At 44.2% G+C, this 11,110-nt stretch overlaps 1 protein-coding gene across 5 annotated transcripts; it reads left to right on the forward strand.

Moving 5' to 3' along the window:
* The first annotated feature begins 4,140 nt into the window (after nt 1–4,140).
* LOC144329299 (uncharacterized) lies at nt 4,141–10,521 on the forward strand. Of its 5 annotated transcripts, XR_013394784.1 has the most exons (7): nt 4,141–4,267; nt 5,614–5,740; nt 6,025–6,113; nt 6,721–6,796; nt 7,978–8,040; nt 8,141–9,179; nt 10,227–10,521. XR_013394784.1 is itself a non-coding variant. In XM_077936767.1 (6 exons), the coding sequence occupies exons 3-6, from the start codon at nt 6,070–6,072 to the stop codon at nt 10,356–10,358; spliced, it is 315 nt and encodes a 104-aa protein (XP_077792893.1). In that variant the 5' UTR covers nt 4,143–4,267; nt 5,614–5,740; nt 6,025–6,069; the 3' UTR covers nt 10,359–10,521. The 5 variants fall into 5 exon arrangements, 3 of the variants coding, with proteins under 3 accessions (XP_077792893.1, XP_077792895.1, XP_077792894.1); XM_077936767.1 differs by lacking the exon at nt 8,141–9,179 and having other exon boundaries at nt 4,143–4,267; XM_077936768.1 differs by lacking the exon at nt 8,141–9,179 and having other exon boundaries at nt 4,187–4,267; nt 5,618–5,740.
* The last annotated feature ends 589 nt before the right edge of the window (nt 10,522–11,110 follow it).

Genomic DNA, 11,110 nt, shown 5'->3' on the forward strand with positions numbered 1-11,110 from the left:
TTTTGCTGTTTGGATTTCAGATGCCAGGGGCAAATTAAATAGGAGGACATCTCTGATACTCTCAGTCCAGAGTAGCTACTAATTTAGGAAGAATGCTAATAATGAAGTTTAGAGGGAAAGGCAGTACACTGGAAAGCCAAACAGAATGTCCACACACCAGCAGTAAAAATTGGATCGTAAGAAACCAGCCCATTCCTGAACAGAATCCTCATTCTAGGAAGATATTGGGACGTTTCTCACTGATTTGAATGGTTGAAAGGTTGTTGACTTGCCCCAGCTTAGAGTGCCAGATTTGTTTGTTTTTCTGTTGACAGCTTCTATCCTGAGACAAACAGCAGTTTCAGGGGGATTTTTTTGTTGGGAAAATAGAGGAGGTGGGTTAACCCTCAACCCATCCCATACTATATTCCAGGCATAGGCAACCTCGGCCCTCCAGATGTTTTGGGACTACAATTCCCATCATCCTTGACCACTGGGTCCTGTTAGCTAGGGATCATGGGAGTTGTAGTCCCCAAACATCTGGAGGGCCGAGGTTGCCTATGCCAGCTGTAGTCTCAGTATGGTTTCCCTCAGTCCCCAAAGTGGTTGCATTTTTAAAAATAAAATAAAATACAATATTCACTAATCTAATCACACATTTCACCAGAAGCAGCTCATTTGGCTGGGGCAGAGCTGCAATGTTAGCCTGGTCTCTGCCCAGCAGGGAGAGTGTCAAGGTGGCAGGAGGTCACTGTGGTTTAGTCACACTGACAGGACAGCAAGATTGGCTCCAGCAGTGCTCCTGCAGCACACCATACTTCGAGTAGGCCTATAGATATCGCTGGAATCAGTGGACTGATTGATTTCATAGGTCTACTCTAAGAACACATAAGGATAGAAACCCCTTTGGTTTTTTATCATTTAAGACTGGAGTAGGAAACCACTGAGTTGTGGGCCAGATGTGGCCCTTCAGGACACTCTACCTGGCCCTCAGGACTCTCCCCAGGCCCTCACCAGGCATACCTCACATCCTTCTTGGGTGTTTTGGGGTGTTTCCTTTAACTGTGTACATAAAGCTTCTTGCCTTTGGACTGAAAAATGCTCTCCCCCCCTTCTCTGGTATTGGTACAAATAAGTAGTAGCCTATACAGTGGTGCCCCGCAAGACGAATGCCTCGCAAGACGAAAAACCCGCTAGACGAAAGGGTTTTCCGTTTTTTGAGTCGTTCCGCAAGACGAATTTCCCTATGGGCTTGCTTCGCAAGACGAAACGTCTTGCGAGTTCTTGCGAGTTTGTTTCCTTTTTCTTAAAGCCGCTAAGCTGTTAATAGCCGCTAAGCCGCTAATAGCCGCTAATAGCCGCTAAGCCGCTAATAGCTGTGCTTTGCAAGACGAAAAAACGCAAGACGAAGAGACTCGCGGAACGGATTAATTTCGTCTTGCGAGGCACCACTGTATGTCTTTTTAAATAATAAAATAATAAACAAGCAAAAGAGCCCAGTGTTCTGAGGGCTGAGGAGGCTATGATGATGTCTCCCCAGCTGTTGCCATTGTCTGTTGACTGCCTGTGATGTCACAAAAGCACATGGCAGTTGGGTGGATATAAAGGTGGGCCAAGGGGAAATCCAAAGCAAAAGGCTTTTCCCTCCTCGAGGAGAACACAGCTGTGGGCAACAGCTGTAGCATTCAGCACTGGGTGGTCTCCTTCAGCATGGAGGTGTGCTGAGCAACAAATAAGCCTGATTCGCTGGTATCTGGGATGCTGTGGAGCAATGAGAAGGCAAGTTCACTTGCTGTGTGGGATTGTGGCTTGAAGGCAGTTGATACCCAAAGCCAGCTCATTTCTGGTATTGGACCAGGCAGAAGCTGGCAAATGGTGGTGGGTGGAAGCTGGTGGAAATTCACTTTCAGAAACCCATCGACAGAAGCTGTGTGGATATTTGTAGACTGAAACTGGATTATGTTATGTGAATGAACAGAGAGTGGCTGATGAGTGAATGTGTCTGTCTGAAGGTTTCAAATGGAGTCAAGGTGAATGGTGTGTGTATCTGACGGGTGCATTCAAAGGATGGCGTAAGTCACCCTTCAGATACCGTGTGCCTGGGGATTGTGTTCAGAGGATGGCAGAGATCGCCTTCGATGCACAAGGTAAATGGATGAACTGGTGGAAGGCAGTGGAAGTTGGTAGACTGAAGTTAGGGATGAAGATGCCCAATAGAAGTCAGTGGCTGTGCCTTGGTGATGCTGTCAGATTATAGATAGCCCCCTCACTTTGCTTGTGTTTGCCATTCGGGGATGTCTTAGCCCGCAAAGCTTTTTTCAGGACCACCCATGAAAGTAATGAAGAGAACCACAGGGCTTAAGCAAACCAGTTTCTATTTCTAAACAAATGTCTTTATAAAGCGGTGTTCATTACACCTTTCTCCCTCAAGGTGGACAACAAGGGGCTGTTTCACTGGAAGCTACTGGCTATGGACTCCCTGTGGTGTTACAAATGTCTAAAGGGAAAGAAGCAGTTAGTTTTGGGGGCAAAGGTGCCAGCATGAATAGAATATTGGGGTGGAGGGACAGATAAGCCCCACTCTGCATAATCAATCACAAGACGTAGAAGTTTATGGGAGACTGAATTGCAACATTTTTCTAGATGTCGTGTTCTTTTTGTGCGGCCAACAGCAGAGCTCCAGGCTTAAACATGTGTGGAAAGTGAGCGCACATTATTTCATTTCCGGTTTATATGATATTGTTTGGAGAGGGAGGGGTGCTGGGGTTTTTTTTGGGGGGGGGAGTGTTACCAGCAACCAGCATTTCTGGAAGGCAGGCTACACATTTAAATAAGTCCATAAATCAATTCATAAATTATTGTAGCTGTGGTGCAAGTTTGCCCTAAAAGTTGCATAGGCCCCTTCCACCATCACCATGTTGGATAGGACATAATATCTGGAGGCTGTCACCACCACCCCAGCTGTACGATTTCTGACATTACCCAAAACACCCCTGTGTAATCTTGTTATTCTTTATAATATGTACAGCTCTGAACTGAGGTTTTTAAAATGGGTCTTCCATATAATTCCCCCTCATTTCTGCTGCCCCCACTGATATATGTACCTGAATACTCCGCTCCTAACATAACCCAATAAGGAGCATGTGGTGGTGCAATACAATTATTTATTCAAAAAAGAAATAAGGGTTTTATAATTACTCAGTGTACAAACAGCTGACAATGCACTTAAGAGCTACCCTGAAGAAGCTTTTGGAGCATAAAGATACAGAGCAAAAGCAGGTACGACGAAATTCCCTTTGCCAAGCTGAAGACACGTTACATGGGATTATAGCTCTAGTTGACTCTGTCAGGCAGAGGATCTCCAGACCGGCACAAGCGTGCATGAGAGATGAGAAGGCTGAACGGCAGACTAAATGGAAGAAGAAAGCGAAACTTGGCTATGTGGAAGAACGAGAGGCAAGGAACATCCAGAGTACTGTGCTCTGACATGACGTGCAGATGATGAAGAAGAAGAGTTTGGATTTGATATCCCGCTTTATCACTACCCGAAGGAGTCTCAAAGCGGCTAACATTCTCCTTTCCCTTCCTCCCTCACAACAGGTGAGTGAGGCTGAGAGACTTCAGAGAAGTGTGACCAGCCCAAGGTCACCCAGCAGCTGCATGTGGAGGAGTGGAGACACGAACCCGGTTCACCAGATTATGAGTCTACCGCTCTTAACTATTACACCACACTGGCTCTCCAAGAGAAGGTAGATGCAAAGGCAGATGCAGAGGAACTGCTGATCTCATTTGATGCCCCTGATATCAGCCTGATGGAAGTGCTTGGTGGAAGCCAGAAAGGAGGATCAACATGAGGCGTGAAGGCCGCTCCCTGCAAGGCCCTTTCCACTTGGCCTAGGGGGTGAGACCCACACTCACCAGCCCTACAAAAGAAGCAAGACTGATCCAATTTAAGAAACTACCCCTCTTGCCACACGTACCAGCAACTCTCACACCAACTCACACCCACTCCCAAACTCCACTATCAACCACTCCAAACTGAATTCTGCCAACTGTCTCCAGCATCATTCAAACAGCCCTTTCAAATTCTCATCCAATCGTCACTCACTACCAACATTCCAAGCTCCCTCCCTCCCCCGCATTTACCTTATTTCCTCTATTATAGTTACCTATACATAATTGCCCTCTGATATGCCTACAGTATGCACATAAACAGCAGAACAGTACAGTCCGCTTCAGATTCTATGTCCCAAAATGGCAGCAGTTGGAGGACTGTGAAATTCTATAGGTAAGGCAAAAGGCATAAGCCCCCTCCACCATGCTGGTCCCATTCATGGCAGTAATGGCTTGAAGGAGGCTGGTGTCACGTAGGCTTTTAGGAAGAGCTGTTGCTCAGCAGTGCAGCTTCTGCTTGGTGTGCAGAAAACCCCAGCTTCAGTCCTTAGCATCTCTATGGAGAACTGGAAAAGACTCCTTGTCGGAAACCCTGGAGAGGCTCAGCTAGTCAGCATGGGCAGTCCTGAACTCGATGAACCAGTGTTCTGGCTTGGTATAAGACAACTTCCTATGGTCTGGAAGAATTTCAGCATTGCTCCTGATAATGCCCATTTTGGGGTTCTTATGCCAAATGACCTGTAGAATTTGATAACTGGAGAAACTTGAGGGGAAACTGGCACAAACACAAAAATGGCGGCATGAGGGGGGTTAATCAGCATTTCACTTTCTTCCACCTCCACTTTCTCCCTCGCCGCATGCCCATACCAAATAGCTGAAGACAGTATTTCAGAAACAATCTCTCTGCCCACTGTAGTGCTGGGACCCTCAGAACAGCTGAGGAGATCACCCCTTTTTAGAGAAAGAAAAGGCATGTGTCAAGCTGCCTCACCCACAGAGCCTTCGGGCAAAACACATCATTCTTTTGGCGCTGTCAGGGACTGAATAAATCACAGATAACTGGGTTAAAATGTCAGCACCCAATGGGATTGAAATAAATCTGCTACCTTTCTGCATTCAAGGGAGATGCTAAACGGCAGTGCCACCAGCGCCTCATCCATTCGGCAGGGCAAATTAAATATCTTAACGAGCATGAATATATATACATTTTATTCCCTTGCAATAAGTCCATGCTGGATCTCAAGGTGGCCGAGGTTAAAGACGTGTGAATGTGAATGATGGCGTTAAAAGGTTTTCAGACTCTGTTTATTAATAGCTCTCACCCTTTCACCCCAGCGGCATCCATCACAGCTTGGTTAAAATACCATCTCCCTTCATCAATCACTGGGATTCTTCCATGCCCAGATGAAGATGGAGGGATGAGGGAACAGAATATCTACCAACTATTTGTACAGTTGCAAGGGCGCTTTGTAACCATAATACCAAAACAGAATCTTGTAGGATCAAGATGGGTGTTTGGGGTATTTTTTGTGGGATGTATTATTACTAGAGCAGTCAAGTACAACATTTTCTGGTTGCCTAGAATACACAGGGGAATGTGGCTCCAGACAGAGGGGACTTCCTGTCATACCTGCTCTGGAGCATTCTCCCCCTGTGTGTGACCCTAGCTGACCATATAAAAGGGCTGGCCACACAACTCTTACTCTCTTACTCTTTCTCTTGAACTCTCCTGGCTCTTAGCCAGCTCATGGCTCAACCTTCACATAAGATGGAGCCCACAAGTAGAAAGTCTGAGATGTAGCTCAGACTTCTTTTGACTGTAACCACAGGATAAAGCCTGCCTTCAGATTACTGCTGTGAACTGAATGTGAGTAAAACTTTATTCTTACTTTTAATGAAGACTGTGTTGTGTTTTTATTATTTTAAGAGGGAAATAAAGGGGAAACTTACCAGGAACAATCCAGACTGGGCAAGCCAGACAGGATTGCTTAATTAAAGGATTCTAATGAATCATCTATTTGCTTCCAATAAGTTGCAAAGGGAATGTGCTGTGCTGTTTACTCACTAGCGTGAGTGAGGAGGGATAATATCAAAACAGTATATCCTCTCCTACTTTCCTTAACATTCCCACATTATTATTACTCCTGACAGGGAGAAGACATCACTGGGTGGCTTTTAGATGTCCCAAAGGCCTTCATGAAGCCGTTGATCATCAAGGACAACCTTCCCTCCCACAAAATGTAAACTTCTTGAAGGAACTGATAGCTTTTTCTTTTTGTCTTCTGTTTTAATTTAGCTTGTCTCTCTGTAAACTGTTTGACGTTGGTAATGAAAAATGGAAATGGCAAATGGCCTCAAACTATCAGGAGTATATCCACTAAATGCAGCTGTAAGAAACAGACTTAACTGCCACTTACTTTGATGTTCTGCACTGTTCTCATTCCTGGATGTGTTGGGATAAATATGTTACAGTCATTTTTAGCTTGTATTAAGTAACATTTCCCACCCTTCATCCAAAATATCTGAATTTACTCAAGGAAGATTTCCCCCCCCAAAAAAGGGAAGTTTGCCATGAGAGAAAGAGGAAGATCACAAACAGCAAAATGCATGAATAACATTACTTGGCAAAGGCATCATTTAGAAATGGTTGTGACTGAATTGTGGGGGTTAACAGTAAGTGTGCAAGAGCTTTGAGAAACAAATCACCTGTTAATCACAGACATTCCATGGCAGACAAATGAGTGTGGAAATGATTCCCTGTAGACAGAAAAAACCCACCTGACATTCTGCCTTCCAACATTTTACAGATAAAAATAAAGATATTGTAACCTTTATTCTGTTTTCAAGGACTTTGCAAGCACCATCCAACCAACTATGGCACACTGTGGAAGGATTCACCACCTGCTACACCGACTTCTTTAAGGTGGCTGTGGCGTTTGCCCATTCTTTTGAAAATGTCTGAACAGTGGGAGAGAAAGAGTTAATAGGTAGACCAATAGAAAAGCCAGAGGCGGAGCCTACCTGTTTATAAAAGGGCTTAGCCCGAGGTTGGTTTTGGTTGGTTGGTTGGTTGGTTGGTTGGAAAAGGCAGTTGGGAAAGCAGTTGGCAGACAGGTGGAAATAGACAGTGCAGTTGGTTCTTGTGTGAGGGGAGGTAGAAGAGTTAGAGACAGGATAAAATAAGACTAAGAAGGTAAAGAGTAACAACATTTTGAATGCAGTTAAAGTTTATTTGTGTTTGCAATAAACTACACTCTTCTTTGTTAACTTAAGAATCTGACTGAGACTAAGTGAATTACCAGAGAGGACCTGGTTGGTGGCAGCAGATTAGTGGTGTACGGGTCAATAGTCCGTGAGATGACTGGGGGCTCCATACGAACGCCACAGGGGCCATGGCTTAGTGATAGAGCATTTGACTTGAAAGCATGCAGAGAGTTAAAGAAAGGATTGGGTGCCCACTGATGGAAGCATTGCACTGTCCAAAACTCTGAAGATCTGTTGCCAGGCAGAGCAGACAGCCCTAGGCTTGATGGACAAATGGTGAGACCTAGTTTATACAGTAACACAGTTTCTTATTTCTGTTTACTCCATAGCTGCTTGTTGTTGTCCTCCACCGATTTAAAGAGGCTGGTTGTTCTTTGGAGAAATATGCATCATAAAAGCACAACTCACCTCCAATAAATTATCAACAATTTAAAAATTTGTTTCTGTGGCTACAGTGTGTGAAATGGAGAGGGGGGGGAGGGAGGAACCACAAGGAATGACAATATCAGGTCACTCTGCTATGCCTTTCCCTTGGAAGGCCAGATGATAGAGATCCTCATGGATTACCAACAACTAATAACAATTCTATTCTCCCAGCCTCTTGGAGCAAAAATATTAACCATTATTTGGTTGTGTTATTCTCATGATGTTGCACTATTGCTTGTTTTTATTTTTTATTAATTAAGCTGGCCAATATATTAATGCATTTTCTGCATTGTTCGAAGCCTCCCTGGGATCCCCGTTGATGTAGCAAAGGACAGTCTACAAACTGGAGAAATGAATAAAATAAAATAAAATAAATGAGCACTGGGCAGAATATTCCCTCCTCTTCTTTTGTAGGACTATTTGCCCCCAATGAGAGTAAAATATTTGGTTACTTTGGAGCGGGGGAGATGCAAAATGGTAAGTCCTTTCATGAAGGGCATCCTGCCTTTACATAATTTTTTGTTGTTTTTGTTTTTTAGATTTTAAAACATTTGATACAATCTCTCTTATTTCTCAGTTCAACTAGATTCCAATCAAGAAGAAGAAGAAGAGTTTGGATTTGATATCCCGCTTTATCACTACCCAAAGGAATCTCAAAGCGGCTAAAAATCTCCTTTCCCTTCTCCATCCCCTCTTACTCTATACTATTTGCACCTGCATTTAATATCAGGATGGCAATTCATCTCTTCACGGCACTCTGGTTTTATTCCATTTTTTAACAACTTCCCATAGAAGTATCTCATCCTTGTGTTCCCAGTTCAGCAGTATTTTACAAGTATCAGATTTAACAACCATGATTCATCTTGGGAGAATCAGTGAGATTTCTTGCTGCCTTAGAATCAGACACCTTGGTGTCTTCAGACCCCCAAAAGTAGTCACTTTGCCCTGTCTCATTCATTCTCCCCGTGTTGCACACCATTGTAGATCAATAATACTGAATGATGGGGCAGTTCCAACTGACCCTCATTATATGGGGTATCACCAGGACCACAATACCTCAAGGACCGGTTCTCCTCATATGAAGTGACCAGGAACCTGTAATCATCATCTGAGGCCCTTCTTAGTGTGCCTCCTCCAGAGGTCTAGAGGGTGGCAACAGTTGCTCCCCCTGCAGTTGCTCCCCATTTTTGGAATGCTGTCCTCAAGGAAGCTTGCCTGGCACCTTTCTTACATATCTTTAAAGGTAAAGGTACCCCTGCCCGTACGGGCCAGTCTTGCCAGATTCAAGGGTTGTGCGCCCATCTCACTCAAGAGGCCGGGGGCCAGCGCTGTCTGGAGACACTTCCGGGTCACGTGGCCAGCGTGACATCGCTGCTCTGGCGAGCCAGAGCCACACACGGAAACGCCGTTTACCTTCCCGTTATAAAGTGGTCCCTATTTATCTACTTGCACCCTGGGGTGCTTTCGAACTACTAGGTTGGCAGGCGCTGGGACCGAGCAACGGGAGCGCACCCCGCTGCGGGGATTCGAACCGCCGACCTTTCGATCGGCAAGCCCTAGGCGCTGAGGCTTTTACCCGCGTCCCTACATATCTTTAGGCTATGTGTTTGTGGGAGGTGAGTTATTAGAACATTTTTATGATATATTTTGTGTTCTTGTTTTGTATTTTTGTGTTGTGAAGCACTCTGAGATCTTTGCAGTGCTTTTTCTTCTTCTTAAAAAATGTTTAGGGGTACTCTCATTTTGACTAAAGAAAATCACCATTTTATAGTTCAAATCAGGAAAAATAAATACAGTAAATGGACAAGAGGACAAAGAACATGCATTATACCAGGAAAGGAAATGAAGCCGCCATCGGAGGTGGTAACAATGAAACTGACCAATCACCATGCTAGATTCCAACTCCTACTTCACATATTAAATGTTTGCTTCCATCTGAGACTCAGGAAACATGAGGCCACCATTGGGGTTACCAAGGGAACTGATGATTCACCATGCTAGAGAAGAAACTTTTTTTAAAAAAAATAGTTTCTTCTCCCGTTAGATTCACAAAATGTTTAGGGGTATGCATACCCCTGTGTACCCCCAGAAAAACAATTGCTGGGTCTTTGGATAAAGGGCAGTATACAAATTTAGTAAATAAACAAACCAACAACAACAATACAGGGGGCAACCATTTGAAGTGTGTCCAATTGATGCACAATTGCCAATATGTGGGTCCTTTTGGACCCAGAAGAGGGCAGAATGGAATGGGGCAGAGCAGGGTGCCCTTAAGTGCACTCTGGTGATGTGCTTGAGGGCCAGGAAGAGAACCCCAGCGCAAAATGGTCACGCCTATATTAATAATCAGAATGAGAAGAACATGCCATGACAGCAGGCAGTCATTCCAATTCATAGTGCACCATTTCTCTGTTTACTGGAGAGCACACACAACCCCATGCAAACAGGAGGAACCTTCTTTAGCACAACATAATTAGAAGCTTTCCAACCACACATGCAATTACATGCTCTATGGTTCCCTTTATTAAAGGTTTCCTTTGTCTGGATATGTGCCAAATTAGTTGCATGTGTGAATGTTTTCGCTGCACCGTAACCCTCAGCTATTTCGTACAGTGGGAACGCTGCATTGCATTAACCTCACAATTAACCCTTATTATTTGCAGGTGGGTCAGCATTTCTCTCTGAGCAAGGACACTCCAGCTGCCCGGCCAAAGGCCTCCACTGCAGCTCCAAGAGGAAGATACGCCACATCTGCTTTTCGTTTGCAGTGCGGCTGCCTTAGGAGGGTTGTATAACGGAGGGAGACTGTGGAGTGAACATCAGCGGAGCGGTCGAAAGCTTTAGGAGCATCAACATGAAATCTGCTGCCAAATCTCTCTAACTGGAACAGGATTGGTAACAGTTTTCAGGCCAAGATGCAGACCTCATTTATGAACATTGTGGGATGGCGGCCGGGGCACAGAGGGGGGTGGGTGGGCGGGATCTGCGAATGCCTTGGTCCAAATCTATGCAAGAGGTTAGAATAATACAAGACACAAATATTCCAGAATGTCTCATCACCATTAAGCTTTGCTATCCGAAAAGAAGCTCTCCATTTCACATTATTTTACAGGATAGGAAAAACAGACTTCAGGCTTCAAAATAAACATACATAGGAGTACTGGAAAGGAAAAAGAGTGTGAAGCTTATTAAAGCAAAGCAAAAGAAAAAAAAAGTGACATAATGTTATTAGTAGTAGTAAAAGGGAAGCGGTCATCTGGAAGCTATTTTAACAGCTCTATTTATTTAGGTCCAAGGTAATAAAAAGGTTGTCAGAAATGGCTTCCTTGCAACAAGCCAAACAGAATTTTCTCTAAATAAAATAATAAAATAAAATAATAGGGTAAAACTTCAATTGTATATCTAAACTGTCTGCAGCAAGACTTCCAAATTCTCTATCTCAGAGTAGTAGTTACTCTTTCAGCACTCCCTTCACCCATACCCTCCAACATATGTCAGATGAAACTCAATATGCCTGTTTTGTGTTCTTATATGTAAAAACAACTTA

The sequence above is a fragment of the Podarcis muralis genome, chromosome 12, assembly GCF_964188315.1.
Source record: "Podarcis muralis chromosome 12, rPodMur119.hap1.1, whole genome shotgun sequence".
NCBI lineage: Eukaryota > Metazoa > Chordata > Lepidosauria > Squamata > Lacertidae > Podarcis > Podarcis muralis.

Bases quoted from the DNA above. Each gene is read 5' to 3' on its own strand.
- LOC144329299 (XM_077936767.1), top strand. From the start codon at position 6,070: ATGAAGCCGTTGATCATCAAGGACAACCTTCCCTCCCACAAAAT. The intron at 6,797-7,977 runs GTGGCTGTGGCG...CTTCTTTTGTAG, and splicing joins GCTACACCGACTTCTTTAAG to GACTATTTGCCCCCAATGAG. The intron at 8,041-10,226 runs GTAAGTCCTTTC...TATTATTTGCAG, and splicing joins AGCGGGGGAGATGCAAAATG to GTGGGTCAGCATTTCTCTCT.